Source organism: Lynx rufus, unplaced genomic scaffold (genome assembly GCF_022079265.1).
Source record: "Lynx rufus isolate CCGP_SWC_20201006 ecotype Redwood Valley unplaced genomic scaffold, mLynRuf1.p SCAF_9, whole genome shotgun sequence".
Classification (NCBI taxonomy): Eukaryota; Metazoa; Chordata; class Mammalia; order Carnivora; family Felidae; genus Lynx; species Lynx rufus.
In genome coordinates this window covers 10156020-10174487 of record NW_025814897.1, presented here as the reverse complement: position 1 = coordinate 10174487, position 18468 = coordinate 10156020, and the positions used below count along the sequence as shown (strand labels likewise).

At 41.1% G+C, this 18468-nt stretch overlaps 1 protein-coding gene across 8 annotated transcripts in view; it reads right to left on the bottom strand.

The window, feature by feature from the left end:
* Positions 1–268: 268 nt before the first annotated feature.
* The window catches only part of LOC124505182 (dixin), a 32543-nt gene continuing 14343 nt past the window's right edge, over positions 269–18468 (bottom strand). For 4 of the 8 annotated variants that reach the window (XM_047071038.1, XM_047071030.1, XM_047071034.1 and 1 more), the window contains 11 exons: positions 16930–16980; positions 14010–14114; positions 13532–13585; positions 12918–13010; positions 12767–12838; positions 11885–11974; positions 11400–11561; positions 10819–10906; positions 5747–5852; positions 4694–4802; positions 269–3598 (listed from right to left, as the gene is read on the bottom strand). In XM_047071038.1, coding sequence (XP_046926994.1) covers positions 3518–3598; positions 4694–4802; positions 5747–5852; positions 10819–10906; positions 11400–11561; positions 11885–11974; positions 12767–12838; positions 12918–13010; positions 13532–13585; positions 14010–14114; positions 16930–16980 — 1011 coding nt within the window. In that variant the 3' untranslated portion in view covers positions 269–3517. The remainder of the gene's footprint in view (positions 3599–4693; positions 4803–5746; positions 5853–10818; positions 10907–11399; positions 11562–11884; positions 11975–12766; positions 12839–12917; positions 13011–13531; positions 13586–14009; positions 14115–16929; positions 16981–18468) is intronic. The other 4 variants (XM_047071031.1, XM_047071032.1, XM_047071036.1 and 1 more) reach the window with 4 other exon arrangements.

Genomic DNA, 18468 nt, shown 5'->3' with positions numbered 1-18468 from the left:
GTTCTTATTTGTTTGCACATTTACATATAATTTCAAAAGAAGTGCTAAGTCAATGAATTTTCTTTGACAATAATAATGTTTCGTGCTTACATTTGAAATAACAACGGTAAAATATCTATAGCAATGAAGTAATCCTTATCTCCACTCCCCAAGTAATGAGTAAACATGCTACCAGGGAGATCACTTGAGGGAATGGACTTTCACTAAATGTAAATGGCTTTACTGATTAATTTCGGTCAATAAACACAAGTGAAAATGATGAATGGTATTTAGTTTGCAAACTCCATTTTATTCATGGTTTTTTCTGCTTTTTTAAAAATTAGTTCACAAATCTGGTACATACAGGCAGTTAAAAAACTGGTTATCACTTTGATAATCAGAAGCCTCTGGTATAACACAGTCTTCATGAAAACATAAAACAGGAAGAATGCATGGTGGTAATCTCTTTGAAAGCAATGCTTGCAAACATCCATGTTTCTAAGAAAAATATAATTTTACATATATATTTTGAGCAAGCTATACCTCTTACATAAATTCAGACAATAGGAGTGTGCAATCATAATGCTTATTTTATGGAAAAAATGAAAATTATAATTATGCCATAAATGCTTTTCAGTAATTATTAGAGTCCTCTTGGATTTGATGTGTTTTCCCTAATTTTCAACTATCCTGGTCAAAAGGAGCTGAAATGGTAGTAAGTAGGAATGCCAATAAGGAGAGTTTAACTCAAATTCTTTAGGTACAAATTATATAGTGTTCCAATTCCAGCTAATTTAGGGAACTGAGAATAGTTGTCAATTTTTAAATGATGACTTTTGAGGAACTGAGCTTTCTTCTAAACTAGTTTTTGTGAGAGGATCATTTTTTTTTTAATCTAACAGGATTTAGAGGTTATGTGAGCTCAAGACATTCTAGTCCCTTGGTTTTTTCAAAGAGAATTTCAGCAGTATCAGGATGGACTACCCTCAAAAATGTCACTAGGGGACAGTTCTCTGAATAAATCAAGAGGCTTCTAGTGCAGCCAGAGTAACAAACAGGAATCAGTTCAAACCAGAAGGAACCAAAGACAACACTTCCTCACAAGGTTCTGGTCTTCAGAAACTGGAATGAGGATCGCCAATACACTGTACACAAGAATTACTGAGGTGACATCCTGTAATCCGGGTGTTTCGTTATTACCTGTGGCATAGGAGATTCATGAGCTAAAGGGGAAAAAATTATCTCATTTTCTCCCCTGACTTCAACTTCAGATTTCTATAGAGGCACTAAGGCCATGCATCTCCTCTTCCAAAGGACAGAGCTATAAAAGCCAAATAAGGTGAAAGACTTTGGCATTTTTCTTCCACTCAATTTTCTCTGAAAAGTTAAATTCTCCATAATGGTAAGGACGTTTGCTCAAAGAAAACTGACAAGTAAAAACTAAAGAAACAGACATTCAAGATCAATTGTACTGGAAATACAGTAACGGATTTTGGCCTGACAACTCTCATGCTGTCTTATAGTAAAACACTAAAATTCATGCAACAGAGAAATTGGTGACATGAGGACTTTTACTCCAGACTTCCTGGGGGAAAAAAACACTCAGAATATACTGTGTTCTTCTGTTTGCTCATAATGTATTATTCTTGCTTTTGACTGATGTCCCAAACTTTCCCAGTCATTTTTGACGAGAAATTCTTCAAAAGGAGAAGATCAAGTGAACTTATCAGGTATCTTATGAGCTCCTTCCATCTGCTAGAGGAGCAATCAAATAGATTATGTAAAACTACCTCCACAACATAAAACTACCGCCACAAGGAAAATGGCAGGTAGAATTAGAACCAGGAGTTAGTTGTCATCAGCATACTTGTAACAAAATAAAGCTTGTTCTGAAACCACAAGGGCTAAGAGAAGAGCCTGTATAAAAGCTACTGGGTTCTCTAGAAAATGGATACAGTATACAGAATGTGAGAAGATACAGAACTCACACTCAAGTTACAAAAATAGACATGGTTCTCAGACAAAAGGCAAATGAGTACAAAAGAATTCTCCAAACATGAACTATTTTTAAAAGACACATCTATATAAAACAACAAAATGTCATTTCAGAGCTCCAGTGAGTAGTTTGTTAAAACAGTTGGAAAAGGGAGATGAAATAGAGACAGACAGATCAAGAACCCAGAACTGACATGTCTGACTCTTCTGGTTGGCAGTGGTCACAGGCTGACTGCTTTGGGGAATGAATGTGTGTGTGTGTGTGTGTGTGTGTGTGTGTGTGTGTGTGTGTGTGTACATACATATATATACATATGGCTGATTAGTTGATGGTGTTTGGTAAGTGACTGAGAAAACCCTAGTTATTCAGTAATCTCTGAAAGTTTAACTCTTCTTTTAGCTTCTATACTGGACAGTGTTGCACATGAGAAAGGATTCTAGGTTTTTTACCCAGAATCAACCCTGCCATTCACAACTCATGCTCCATGCCCCATGGTTCCTATTGTGCCCTAAAGGATCAACCTAGACTAAATATATAATAGAAAATAACTCTGGCCTTGAAATGAGGAGGGGCAGACCAGTGACTCATGCTCAGTACTCATAAATCACAAATACCAAAATTAATGGTCTGTCTCCTTTTGACTGCAGAGGAGATGCCACGAGCTACAGGAAGTCATGAGAGAAAGAAAGTCAAGAAAATATGGGTAGCAGCACCTTTCCATACCCGCCTGGATTTTTAAGGAGACTTTAAACTCCTTTTTCCTTTCAAACACAAAGTTCATCAGTTGGAAGGGGAAAACATGGCTCTACAGTGACAGAGTCCCTAGAGAAAACTGGCAGTACATGAAACATGCCCTCCATGGGCTAAAGGACAAGTTGCAGAACCAGTTAAGACACAAGAGGCAGCCAAAGGTCTTCCTCAATCGTGGTTTTAGCAAGTATAGCACAATATGGGCTTTTTCCATCCAGTCAACAGTTCAGCACCATCCATGTCCGGTCCAAAAAATTCCTGAAGAGTGGGTTTTCATCTTTGGTACCGCCTCATGAGTTATTCTTGGTTTGCAATAGCTGCAAAGAAGCAAAAAAGCTGGTACCTTTGCCTTGTCTGTGAGTACAAATGCTGGGACTCTGATTGCTGCAACCATTGAGGCCAATTAAAATAAAACTGTAACACACAGGAGCGATGCATCCAATTCCCAGGTTCCAGATAATAGCAGCCATGTCCCTACAGGAGCGGGATCATCCATTCCCATTGGTTAAGGCCTTTGGTTTGTTGTCCTCAGAGTAGAATAAAACACTGTGTTCCCACGGACAAGGAACTCCAGATGGACCCATGGTCTACAGTTGACAGGGGTTTTAAAAAATGTACTACATATACCAGGCACAGAAACAGCACTGGCCTGGGGCTGTTACACTTGGAGAAGCTTCTGTTTTGGTAGCACTAACTAGAAACTTCTTAGTGTATTCTGGTTTTAGTCCTCTTTCCTGAGTGAAACAGCCAGGGGGCGCCAAGTTCCACAAGCCCCCAGTCTAATACTCAGCATTAATTCTCTCCATGGTCTTCTTCCACCCAGGCTACAATTTTCCCTTCCCAACCAGGGATGGCATCGTCATCGTGGAAAACCTAGAGGAAGAAAAAGAAGCCACAGTGAAAAAATAACAGGATAAGACAGTGACTCTCACTAGACAACTGCTGCTGCTAAAAGTAAGATCTCAAACATAAAGGATAAGAAAATATAGAGAAAAGCTTGAAGCTAGAGGCTATGTCCCTTTGGTTCTGTCCCTAAAGTTATAACTACATATTTATGTATTTAATATTTTTAATGCATGCAATACATTATTATATGTTATTATGTACTATATATTCTTAGTTCTACATCTATGAAATGGTAAAAGCATCCCTAACTCTGCTTTGCTCATGGAGATCAATAAGATTTAATATATTACTAACCATGAAGCACTTTGGGCTCCTTGGGAGAAAGCAGTAGCATAAGCATTACACAAGTGAGAAAGGGAAAAATTTCGGTCCCAAGTATTATAAAGAAAGGGTTAGAAAGAAGACCAAAAGAACATGCAGTTCTTTTTATTCATTCATTCACTTAATTTCTTAAGCCACCAATACAACAGGGCTATTAAAGCATGTTGAGGAAATATTTATGAAATAAAACATCAGCTTTAATCACAATGCAACCACTTGTAATATGTCAGAACCCAGAATTCTCTTCCCTGTATATGGCAGATGGATTATAAAGAGAGGCGTAGGCTAAGAATATAGTCAAGGAGTTGAGAATAAGCATAGGTGATTTTCTAGAAGTTCCTCATTTCCATTATCTGAGAAACTACCATCACAATGTACAGTTCCATATATTCATACCTATTTTACTCTACGTAGGAAGCAGAAAGGTTTCTAAGATTTGACTGCACATAGAAAAGGGACCACCAAACCAGGCGTTTGTTCAAGCTTAGGTCCTTTCCTTTTTAAAATCAGTAACTGTATCCAAGTCTGGTCAAAGTGGTTAAGTCCTTGAACCGAAGAAGCTGTCAACTCCTTGTGCAATTCCCTGACCATCTAGGTCTAGGGTAATCAGACTGTGGTCTGAGGCTCTGGGAAATTCCGCTGACCTGGTTAGGGAACTCGGGTACTGCTGGGTATCAGTCCCTGAGGAGGTGGCTCTGCGAATCAGCAGCACACCACCCAGACTCCCCTCGGATTCTGTACCTCCTCTTTGACAGTGCCAAACTCAGGATCCAGCGCTTTAAAATGATACCGGTGATTCCCCTCCCGGTCAATGGCTGCTTTAAAATCCTTTAGTGTCACCTCCCCCAACCTGCAACAAAAGGCAAGAGCGCTAAAACAGACTGTTCATCAATAGGCTGGAAAGATGAGACGTTAGCTTTAAACCCAGGCCCCTGCCAAAGACTCTCCAGGAAAAAACAGCATGGCCTTGTTAGGTCCCTGCCCCTGATAACCCAGACAATTCTACAAGAGCAGAGCTGAGGGAGCCAGTCACCATGAGGGAATGAGAATGGCATTCCATCTGGGGTGATCTGGGAATTTAAAAGAGATGTATTGTTTCAGCAGCAGCCAAATCACTTTTCCCTGTTTTACTCTGGAAATAAGACATACGGTCTCGGAGATCTAATTTGCTGAGCCATCAATATGTCTAAGTTCTCTTGATTTCCTTCTCTGCAACAATGTTCCATTTCACCATCTTCCTCCTTCCAGCTTCAGAAAGCTCCCCTCTAGCCCACAACAAGTAAGCAAACTCTCTAGGAAAGGGGCAGCCTACTCCTTCTCTCAGTAGTTGTTTCCAGAGTTAAAAAAAAAAAAATCTTTCTTTCAAAGCCATTTGCCTTACAAGGGAGCATAAATGAATGTTTGAAGGCTGTTAACGTGAATTCTCAACTGCTCAGATGCAGTCATCAGACAGTACCAAGATCAGTGAGGAACAGCCTGGAGGGCTAGTGTGTGATCTATGGCTATCAGCGGAGCTATTTTATGAGCCCTTAAAAAAATTATTTTTCCTAACTTGGAACATATCTGTGTATCAGGACTGGAAGCGCTATTACGGTGTCTGTACCCAGAAGCAGATCAAGACATGTCCCTTGTAGTGCCGCTGGTTAGTGGTAACAATGAGACTAGAATCCTGGTCCTGTATTCTTACTGCACTGTACCGATTCTCAAACACTGCTCAGATGGTTGCATGGGCAGTAACTACTGATTCTGCCTCCTGTCCTTTTTAAAAGAGGAATAACGATCCCAGAATCTCACCTCTTTGGTATATTGACCATGAAGGGTGTAAGTGACCGGTCAGTGAAATAGAGCACTTTAGTGCAGGTGCTGCTGACAGCCGGAGAGCTCTGTGAGTGAGGCAACTCTGCAATCAGAGAAAGACTCTATGGTCAGAACCGAATGTGCTCCCAACCATCCCACATTTCCAGTTATTCAGAGTGTCCCAGGAGAAGGAAGCTGCCTGAGGTCACAGCACAGCTTTCACACCCTTGCAAAACACCACGTCCATAGGGCGTGAACCACAGGAAGTCACCACTGAGGCCACAAAGCCAGGAGGTGCTTCGGACACGGACACTATCATGAAGCCATTTCTCACCCGTTCCAGGTTATTTCTAACAGGGAACAGGAACTTTCCTGACAGGCATTGTTGCTCAGAGTCAAAAGAGGTCAAAGAAGCCAGGCAAGATTTCAGCAAAGGAAGAATGGACACAATAGCAGGAGCTACAGACACAGCCAACATTCAGACAGCAGGAGAAAATGCTCATGCAATCCACGGACAGAGAAATGAGCAGGGACGAGAATCACAGGAGCACAGTAACGTTAGAAACTGAGATTCCAAGGGACCTTATGCTTCCTGTACCAAAGGTACGAGACCAGGGTGCCTGGGTGGCTCAGCTGGTTAAGTGACCACCTGTGCTGACAGCACAGAGCCTGCGTGGGAGTCTCTCTCTCCCTCTCTTTCTCTGTCCTTCCCCTGCTAGCATGCTCTCTCTCTCTCAAAATAAATAAATAAACTTAAAAAAATAAAAATAAAGGTACAAGACCTACCTTATCTCTTGGCTACACAGGATCTATATGTGTGGGTCCCATGGTTTTTAACTCAAATTCCTTGGTCCACATCTTATCTCTACCCTTTGTATAGGTACTTAAGGAAAATTTTTAATTAATAAGTACCTATGATTATGACTTTAATAGGAGAAAAGACTAATTAGAAACTTTTATCATAAGAACGAACAACAATTATTGTTGTATCTTATAATCTACTTAATGTAATTGTTATAATCCTAAAATCTCTCCTGCAATTCCACTTACACATATTTTCTTAACTTATTCTAGGCATTTCAACATCCTTGTCATATCTGAGTCTACTCTCACGTAGACACTGATGGACTCTTAACAGTGGCTTGCATCTTTCTTGCTTTTGTGGATGTCTCCTAATTTACTACTGAATGTCAGACATCATATGTAAGACAGTAGAGAGTGACTTACAAAATGTTTATGTTTAGAAATGCGCACACTGCTTGTTCCCCAGCCATTAGTAGGGATTGTTAATCTAGACAGGAATTGAGCTGGGATTGGGATTTTTGTTAAGGTTACTTTTGGTGTACCACCATCTTTAAATTCCTCTAGAGTTATGTTTATTTAAAAACAGATTTAAAAAATAAATAAAAATAAAAGGATTCACCCAACTTCTATCCTTTTGTGTCTGACATCATTCACTTAACGTTTTCAAGGTTTATCCATGTTACAACATGTTATCAGTGCTTCATTCCTTTCTGTGGACGGATAATATTCCATTGTCTGCACGTGCCAGACTTTGTTGATCCATTCTTTGAGTAATGAACATTTGGGTTGTTTCTACCTTTTAGCTATTGTGAATAATGCTATGTACAAGTTTTTTTGTTTTTTTTTTAATTCTTGCCTTTAATTCTTTTGAGTATTGACACCTAGGAATGGAATTGCTGGCTCATACAGTAATTCTATATTTAGGTTTTTGAGGAACCACCAAACTTTTCCACAGCAGCTGTATCATTTTATATCCCCACCAGCAATGCATGAGCATTCCAATTTCTCAACATCCTCAATACTTATTTTCCATTTCTTTAGAACCACCTAGTGAGCGTGAAGTGGTATCTCACTGTAGTTTTGATGTGCATTCCCTAATGACTAATGGTTTTTGGTTTTGTTTTGTTTTTCTTTAAGTTTTTATTTATTTATTTTGAGAGAGAGAAGGAGAGAGAGCAAGAGAGCGCACCCGCCAGCCGAGCCAGGTAGGGGCAGAGATAGAGGGAGAGAGAGAATCCCAAGCAGGTTGCACACCCCAGCACAGAGCTGGATGTAAGGCTCAAACTCATGAACCGGGAGATCATGACCTGAACTGAAATCAAGCTTAACCGACTGAGCCACCCAGGCACCCCGCCCCCCCCCCCCACCTCCAGTGACTAATCCTTTTAAGCATCTTTGGATGCTTTGGAGAAATGACTTTAGAGAAGTGACTATTCAAGTCCTTTGCTTATTTGTTACTGAATTTGTCTTTTGTTGTTAAGTTGTAAGAATTTTTTATATATTTTGTATCCTAGACATGATTTTCAAATATTTTCTCCTATTCTCTTTGCCTTTTCACTTTCTTGATAGTGTCCTTTGATGCAAAAAAGTCTTTAATTTTGATGAAGTCTAATTTCCCTATTTTTCCTTTTGTTGCTCATGCTTTTGGTATCTGAGAACCCAAGCTCATGAATATTTTCCGTATGTTTTCTTCTAAGAGTTTTATAGCTTTAGCTCTTATATTTGTATCAATGATCCATTTGTAGTTACTTTTTGTACATGTACTTTATGTACATGGTGTGAGGTAGGGGTCCAGCTCTGTTCTTTTGCATGTGGATACCCAGTTGTCCTAGCGCCATTTGTTGAAGAGATTCTTTGCTGGTCAAATGACCACAGATTTAAAGATTTTATGTGAATTCTCAATTCTATTCCACTAGTCTATTGTATCACTCTTTACGTTTGAAATAATTATTATTGTTTTCCCTTAAGAGTGAAAGTTCAGAAAAGAAGTAAATTCAGAGAGAGGATTACTCTTTCAGGAGATTTGGCTGTGATAAAAAAGGAGAAAGACAGGGTATAGCCAGAGAGGAATACCTGGAAGGTATTTTGAGACAATTAACATTTGCCTTGCACCTCTCACATGCCACACACTACACCAGATTATTTGCATACAATATTTCATTTTATGTGCATCATCCTTAAAGATTTTCTCCAATTCATGAACAAGGAAACTAAAATGCAGTCATGTTAATTTAATACCCTTGCCTGTGGTCACATACCCTGCTGAGAGCCAAAACCGCACCCCAGATCTGTTGGACTTCATACGCCATATTTTTCCCACTCTATAGTTTTGTATCCAGTTTTGGACATGAGTTTTAAGTGCCCTTCTACCTACAGGGAGATACCTAGTTGTCATTCAAAAATATAGCTCTGAAGTTCAGAAAAGGGCTGGAGTTAGAGATTAAAGTTTAAAAATAATCAGCACATAAGAGTATGTAAGCCATGGTAGTGGAAGGGATCACCAAAAGAAAATATGAAAAAGCCGAGGTCTAGACCTCCTATGGATCCCAGGGCACACCAACATTCAACAGTTCGACAGAGAAGAGAAGAGATCGTATCTAGTTCACTAGACAGCACACGCCAAAAGGGCAAGTACCAAGTCTATCTTGTTTCTTCCTGTACCTCCAGCATCTAACATGGTGCTACACAATGGATGCTCGATAAATATTTGTTGAATGCATAATTGGTTGGCACTGAAGTTAAAGAGGAAGAATGTTTACAGAAGGAGACTATTCAAGAATAGCAAATGCTTTTGAGCAGTCAATGGAAGATAAGGTTTGAAAAGTAACCACTTTGATGAGGCAACAAGAAAGTCAACAGTGAGTCAATAAAAAGAACATTAAGTGGATTAAGAGAGTAAAAGTCCAGCTGATGGCTTGAGAGTGAATAGGAAGAAAGGATGGAAAAAGAACAAGTGTAGACTGTTCTTTCAAGGTTTGATGTAGGGGAATAAAAGAAGAAAGTCAGTAGCTAGAGGGCTAGTGAGTTACACACTCACTGTATTTTCCGAGAAGAGACTATTTAGCTTATTTGTGAATACAGAAATTAGATTAACGCCCTGGTTTACGAGCAGCCGGGGATTTATTTGCAGGGGATAAGTACTGCATATACACAAAAGGGTTTTTCCAGGAAGGGAGGAATTTTTTAGACTTAAAAAATAATTTTCAAATATTTAGACTTGTCTATACATTGGGAGTTTATATTAGCCTAAAGAAAGTACTGAAGAGGATAACAATAAAATAAAAAGTCTCTCAAGAAAACAGAAATGACTGTTTCAAAACAATGCTAGCAAAAGAAATTGAAACAGAAATTGAAGAGAAAAGAAGTTAGTACCAAGTAATCTTGGTACTAATATAATTAGATATCTGGAGGCTTAGATGTTATTTTATTTACTCTACAAAAAATATTTTACCTTTCATATTTTTGCAAATATCTTTAAGTGTTTTACTTTAGGTGTTGTTTATTCATCTGGTTTTCAAAACATATACATATATGTGTGTGTGTGTGTGTGTGTGTGTGTGTGTGTGTGTGTGTAACATACAAAACTGGTTATGGTCAGCTTTTCACTATTTGGTTTTTGTAGATTATTATTTACTTTTATATTTGGCCTGAATACACTATAAAAGATAATAAAAGGTGAGCTTTATTAAACCAAAAGGTAAGATACACGATAAAAGAAATTACCAGGCAGGTTTCATTACCAACATAATTGAATGAACGGGGAAAGAAATGTAACGACAGGGCTTAGAGCAGGTTAAATTACTTCTTAGGCAGGGCCACTAGATGGCGCAAATCCTTTGTGGGACTTAAACGGAAAGACCAGAGGACCTAGTGTTAAGGAAAATCTCCAAAGAAATTAAACATCTTGCCTCCAGGAAGAACTGGAAATTTCCTATGCTACTTGGGACTGTGTGTTTTTGTTGTTTTACGTTTTTCTTTGTTCAATGTAAATGTTTTGATCGTGTATATTTTCCAAAGAGATTTTAGCCTGAGTCAGTAGCATCTTGCACGTGGCTAAATGGTACTTGGGGTGATGGTAGTGATGATGACGGTATGTGTCTCCAGAGTTCTAGAAGTAACTCGATTCGACTGTATTGCTATAGCAACAACATAAGAGTGAAGTACTACAAGAAAAATTCTGTTCTCAACATGTTAGCAGCAAGAAAAATACTAAATTTCTGATCTAATATGCTACGAGTCCTTACTGAACAATAAGGTGTACTTACTTGAATTAGGGGGCCAGGATTCCCGGTATTCACTACCTGCTTGAGTTCTTGGTAACTTGCCCCGAACCTGAGGAGCCACACAAAAATCCTAAAATGATCAGCAGGAGAATTTATCCAAGAAATTTAAATCATAAAAGTACATCTAAAATATATACTTTCCTACCACATCTTCCACAGTATACCAAATTAGACACATTTAGCCTAATATTAATGATGTACATTTGTAACAGGCTTTCTAGTTTCCAGTGCATTTTCCCACATATTTCCACATCCAGTGCTGAGCTCATTCAGGGGAAAAGGGGAAGGGGAATAAGCAGTAAAGAAGAGACCCTGTGGGGTCAAGAACCACCATTCCTTAGACACTTAGGCAATTTCTAGGAGCAAGAGTAATCATGAACTCCCTTCCTGGAGAGTCACACCATGACGAAGAGTCCACTCCACTGAGAGGAAAACCAAAGAAAAAGCAGCCACAAACTCTGACAGGATCAGCGTCTTTAGCCCTGCCTTTATCTCAATTAAACCTGATGAAACTGAGTTCTGTGGGAGCCTGCCTAAGAGAAACACCACAGGAAGAGGATTACCCTTCTGTCTTGTTTCTTCTGGCTCTCCATGGCATGCAGGCGCTCCATAAGGCTGGAGATGCCCTGTTCCAAGCTGTCAATGGTATGGTGCTGAGGATCGTGGCCACTGAAGCTATTGCGCAGGCTTCGGAGGGCATCTCGAACCAGCTGCAGATCGCTGGTCTGTGGGCAGAAAGGAGGTCACACTGACGTGGTGCAGTGCCGTATTCTTAACCGTGTCCTAGCCGCCGGGCTTAGGACAGTAGAGGAGAGAGGCTTCCAGGATAGATCTTTTATTTTCGAGGGAGGAGGTGTGAATTTAAGAAATGTTCCTCCACAGAAGTTTGCCCACTAATTCTTAATTAGGGCTTCACACCTTCACACACCCAACAGATGCAAGACTTAGGGAACTGGGGTACCAAAGGCCTAGTGCGCTGGCAATGGCCAGGCTACTCTTGTGGTTTTAGCTGGAAGTGGAGGTCTGCACTCAAATCCTAAGAACCTACCCCTTTGTGAGTGACGGAAGCAGCTCCTTTTCCTGCCGCTGGAAGGAAAAAACCATTGCTTTGAGAGTTGTGTCTGTTGTAGCTGGTCACCTATAGCAGCAAGAAGACATGATGCTTGCTATAAGGGACACTGCAAACCAAGATGCCCTGTCTTATACTGATTTACATTGATCACTTCCTGACAGTGTATCATGGTATATTTGTTCATGTCTCTCTCAGAATGTAAACCTGGAATGGGCGCAAAGACGTTTTCCCCCTTTTGTTCACTGCTGTAACCCCAGTGCTTGACACTTCGTAGGCAGTGCTGAATGAACAACGAGCAAAATGGTAACCTCATCCCGGAGGGCCCCAAGCTAGCCTCAGCCTGGCCACCGGAAGGCCTGAGAATGGGGTCCAGCACCTCCAGACTTCACTTTAGTGATTAAAAAAAAGAAGAACAGTGACTAATATTTTTTGAGCCTGACTTTGTGCCAGGTGGATCTATCATGACTATCCTTTTTCCAGATGAGTCTTATTCCTAAGGCTCAGAAGCTAAGCAAAGCAAGGTCACACAACGGTAAAAAGAGTGTAAAGCTGGAATTTGAAACCAGATTTTCTTAGTGTGAAACCAGCACTCTTTTTATTTGTTTTAAGTTTTGTTTATTTAAGTAAACTGTACATCCAACATGGGGCCCGAACTCTCGACCCCGAGATCAAGAATCGCATACCCTTCCGACCGAGCCAGCCAGGCGCCTCTGGAACCTGCCACTCTTAACCCTCTCACCAGACAAACAGCCTCCTAACAAACCAACCTGCAGCCTTGGTTTCAGCCCTGAGTCAGAAAGAGTATCTCCCTCTTTGCCCTTGCAGATGCAGGAGGGGGGACCCTGAGCCGGGGGTTACCTCGTCTGCCTCTCTTTTCATACAGTGAGCCAAAAGGACGTCTTTGTGTTCTAGCTCCCGCTCTAGATCCACCTGCAAATCAGAAACTAAATCAGAAAAGGATTTTCTCAGGCAGAAGGGGAAGGAAGCCAGTGGCTGACTGTGTCCCCACCTGCTGGTAACTGGCCTCAGAGAGTTTCCGGAGTGCGTCTTCCAACTTAGCCTGGTGCTGCTGAAGGAGGCGCTCCTTCTGCCCCAGCTCTTTCTGCAATAGAGACAGAGCTTGCAGATGTGTGGCAAAGCCAAGGATGCCCAACAGTTCACTGTTGGCCACGCAAGTTCACTTGAGCAAAGTCGAGCCTCAGGGGGAGGAGTCTTTCCCCCCAAGCTACACAGAAGACATCGCACACCGTAGTAATCTTACCCAGTGCAAAGGCTTCTTGGAAAAGTAAGGAGGAAGGGAACTACCATCTGTAGGAGGACCACTACGTGCCATCCGTGCTAGTTAGGCATAAAGGTGAAGACTGAAGTTTGCAGACAACTAGCTCTGGACTCCTCTTAGACATGCTATCTATTCTTCAGGGTGACTGAATCAAAGGAACACAGAAGAAGATTTCCTTGCTATCTACTCCTCAGGGTGACTGAATCAAAGGAACACAGAAGATTTCCTTGCGAAAAAGCAACAATGAGAACACAGTACTTAAGAACTCTTTGAACAACAGCCAACAGTAGGCTGTTCATAAAAGGTCTAATGGAAATCATTTCCAAACTCATAAACGTTCTTACTTTATAGTCTCCCAAGAGCCGGTTCCTCTCATCAAGCTTCCTCTGCAGATCCACCTGCAAGAAGGAAAAGAATTAACTGGCACAGAGATATTGTCTACCAACCCCAGTAGGAAACCAGCTACTTAGTAACCAGAGTGGATGTTGGCAATTAGAGTACACAGCACAGAGAGGGCAAGGTTATGGTAAAAACACACAGCTGCTCTCTGTGTCTTGAGTGAGATAATCAAATTCTCAAACCACAATTTAGCCTCTCAGTGTCCTCAAAGTTGAAAGGCTCAAGGCCAATGTAGTATGGGCTTTCAGCCAGGAACAGAGATGAGTCTGACAGGAAATAAAAATAATTGCAGACACTGAGGGCAGGCATCCCAGAAATAAGATAAGAGAGATTAATTAGGATGGCAGATGTAATAAGACTTCATGCAGTATCCGATTTTGCTACTGGGGCTCAGTGAGGTCAGAGTTCATTCATTTAATTTACATTCTGGTTGTGTAGCTCGTCTTTGTCCATATTTGCCCTCAGCAGTTCCTGTTTGAGCTGAAGAACAGATGTGTCCTGCTGAGTCAGCCTCTGCTGCAAGGCATCCTGGGGGAAAAGAGCACACTCACTATTACTGTGGTCCCAATTAGTCAGTCAGCCATTTGTCACTCTAAGCTTTAACCCCCTGACTGCATATCCAGCATTAATTCTGGAAAACTACGAGACAAAAAGAGGGGTCTTGCTACAAGGAGATGAAGAGGAATTTTTCTGTCCCCTCCCGGGATGCTAGCAACCACTGTCTTACCTAGCTGAAGGAAACCTGATTTTTCCTCTACCCATTACTCACCCCTACCCGCCACTGCAATCCTGACAGCATGCTGTCCTAGAGAATCAGTGGCCTCTGGGATCAGATAGATCTAGATTCAAATTTCAAGTCCACCACCTTCACGACAGTGACCATGGACAATGCCTTCTCCTTCCTTCCACCCTGGCTTTCAAATCCATTTCTTGGGCACATAACTACTAAGGAGCTCTTTTCCTTCTTTGCCATCCCCTAGAGGGCTGGGCCCTACTGCCGCCTCCTACCCTATTCATATGGAACCCCTGGAATCACTCCCACCTTGCCTTCCAGAGCCCTGCTCCCATTGCCTTCCAATTCCTAGTGTGGACTGGGATTGGGATTATATTTCCATGCTCAGAACTATCACTGGGACTGATGGTTTCTCTTCCCAGTGTCCTACAATCTTACCAGCTTTAGGGTGTCTTTCTCTCAACTTGGACCCTCTTGTTTCCTACCAAGCCTAAGAAAAGGTTGGTTGTACACACTTAAAAGGGTCAGCAAGAACACATTTCTCCAACCATCATGACTTCAAATGGAACTAATGCACTGCAGTGTATTTACCCTGACTTTTCTCTCTTTACAGACTGCAAAGAAATGGTGCAGGCTCTGGAGAATGTGAGAGCCCATTCTTTTTTCTTTTTTTTTAAATTAAAAAAATTTTTTTTTTATTTTTGAGACACACACACACACACACACACACACAGAGAGAGAGAGAGAGAGAAAGAGCTGGGGAGGGGCAGAGAGAGAGAGAGAGAGAGAGAGAGAGAGAGAGAGAGAGAGAGAGTCTGAAGCAGGCTCCAGGCTCTGAGCTGTCAGCACAGAGCCCAATGCGGGGCTTGAATCCACGAACCACGAGATCATGACCTGAGCCCAAGTTGAATGCTTAACCTACAGAGCCACCCAGGTACCCCGTGAGAGCCCCTTAACTGTGCTGTCAGCCATGAAAGTACATGGCAAAGGTAGTCCCAGATGCCCCGGGCATCAGCAGTTCAGAGGAACATTTCCCAAAGTGTGCTCTATGGGATGTTAGTACATGCTGCAGGGGAGAAAAGGCACTTCTGTGGTTAAGAATTCCAAACTCTTGGGGCAGCTGGGTGGCTTGGTTGGTTAATCATCCAACTTCGGCTCAGGTCATGATCTCATGGTTTGTGAGTATGAGCCCTGCAGTGGGCTCTGCACTGACAGTGCAGAGCCTGCTTGGGATTCTCTCTCTCCCTCTCTCTATCCCTCCCCCGCTTGTCTCTCTCTCTCTCTCAAAATAAATACATAAACTTAAAAAAAAAAAAAGAATTCCAAACTCTTTTTACTCCAACCTTTTTATGACAGATTTTCTCAGGTCCTTTAATAGGCTGTTATTCACTGGGACTCTTCAAGCCTACAGGGCATGTCTCAAACTTATTTAAGCACAGAACACATTTTTCTGAAGTATCTCAAAGGACTAAGGCTACAAAACATACTCTGACAAATGCAGCTGAGTTGCACTCTAGTCCAGCCTATGGATGGGAGTGTAGGGACGAGGGGAAAAGCAGCAGCTTAAGAACATCCTTTTCTACTTCTCGGTGTTTCTTCAATAGGCACACTCCCACTGGGGTGAAACAACACCTATTCAAGACTGTTAGCTAGAGCACTGTTTGTATCACCAAAGACTGGAAATAACCTAAAAGACCAACAACAGGAACTGACTAAATTATCATATACACATACACTGGCATACTAAGTGGCCATGAAAGACTTAGGAAGGTCTTTACGTACTAAAACAGAATGATCTCCAAGGTACGCTGCTAGATGGAAAAAGAGCAACGTTTCAAGCTGTATGTATGTATTGTATACTGTTATGGGGGGGGGTTATATACATACATATTTATTGATAACTGGTAAGTTACCTCCAGGAAAGAGAACTAGGTGACTGGGGCAGACAGGGCTGGAAGACAGACTTTCCAAGGATTATCCTTTTATACCTTCCTCACTTTAAACCATGTCATAGTATTAACTATTCAATGGGGTGCCTGGGCAGCTTTAGTAGGTTAAATGTCCGACCTCGGCTTAGGTCATGATCTCACGGTTCATGGTCAAGCCCCACACTGGGCTCTGTGCTGACAGCTCGGAGCCTGGAACCTGCTTCAGATTCTGTGTCTCCCTCCCTTTCTGCCCCTCCCCTGCTCACACACCTCCCTGCTCGTGAATGTGCACTCTATCAAAAAATAAACATTAAAAAAATTTTAAATACAGTATTTACTATTCAAAAATGAAGTAAGTTAAATTTTTAAGAAGACAGTTTTCTTTAGAATGGAAGAAAACTGTAAAAACTGATTGTTTTTACATATAAAACTACCAGGGTGGCACAGTACCATGGGTCCTGACTACCAGAAATAAGCCTCAACAAAACAAAGGTATTTTCCTCAACATTTCACTTCCCATCCACAAAGCACTTGGCTTTACTAATACCCCACAGCCCGTTAAAGGCTCCAGCAAATGTATATAAGGCCATAGGACCCAACTACCCTCCTACTACCTACTCTCAGCAGTAGACAACTTTACCAGGTAGAGTTTATTTAAAGAGTGAAATGTCTTCCTTTTTACCTTTATCCCCTGTAAGTTTCTGGCTTCTTGTTTACATTTCAGCAGCTCCTTCTGCAAACCAAATATAGTTAGATCAGATGGTAGCGTCTGGGTTGCTTCAGAAGCATTACCTCATTCTGTCAGTAAGAACACAAAACTCAGATAACCAGTCCACAAAAAATTAAGCCTCTACTGAAGCAGAAAGCAGGTCTGCTCCAGTCAGTAGTAAAGGCTGACTCATAGAGACAAGAAGGAGACCTATTCCATTCTTCCCTGAGGTACCCAGGCTCAAATGCAGGTCGAGGAGAGTCCTCCAAGAGAGAAGACACCGTCCATTCCCATAGGCTCTCATTCCTACAGTTAGCACTCTTCACTGTCAGGCAAACTTCATCATAACAACCTAAATCCCCCTTACTGACATATACAATCATATCTTAACATGCCTGCCCCCAATGTCATTTGTTCAGCAAAGGGTCAGAGTGCTTCTGATTCCCCAAGTAGGCATTATTCTTTGTAAACTCAACAAAAACACATTTAGCCCAATGATGAAATACTAATTATCCCTCCCTTATAATAGATTAGATGTATGTACATAATTGTCACTAGGAAAGAGATTTTAGGAGAGGAATACCTATAACTGAGACCCTACCCTCTTCTTTTCCTATTGCATCACATCAAGAGTTTGGAATTAACATATCTAAAATGGGGATTCGTAACATGTGCTCCACAGATGGGCTCCAAAGTTACTCTATTAAAAATTCAAGTCAGCAAGTATGTGTGTATGCACTCATACATATTCCTGGGGAGAGGGTTCATGGCTTTACTCATATACCTAGAACACCAACAAATTAAAAACCCACTGAACTAAAAGCATTCTGGGAAGACATCATTATAAAAAACCATACTAGACTATAGTTAATAATACTGTATGGTGTAGTTGAAAGTTGATTAAGAGAGTAAATGTTAAAAGTTCTCACTGAAAGAAGAAAATGTGTACCTGTGTGGTGATGGATGTTAACTGGACTTATACTGGTGATCATTTCATAATATATACATATATCAAATTAATGTTATACACCTGAATCTAATGTAATGTTGTATGTCAACTATAAAAAAAAAAGACCATACTAATATTAGATCCGTTTTTAGTTAAAAAAGAAAAATTATGGGGCACTTGGGTGGCTCAAATGGTTAAGCATCAGACTTTGGCTCAACTCATGATCTGAAGGTTTGTGAGTTCAAGCCTCACGTCAGGCTCTGCACAGACAGCACAGAGTCTGCTTGGGATTGTCAGTCACCCTCTCTCTCTGTCCCTCCGCCCTCCACTCTCTCCCCCCAAAAAAATTTTTTTTAAAAAAGAAAAAGTATGAAGCATTTAAAACATAAAAAGTAGAACCAATGACACAGATACCTATCATGATCACCAACACTGAAGAGACAGTACCTTTTTGCCATATTTAGGACATATCTCTCTCTTTCAATGAAAGGCATAAAACAGACACAGCTGACGTCCCAAGTCTGCATCCCTTCCCCTATACCCATTACTGTTCCAACAGTGCT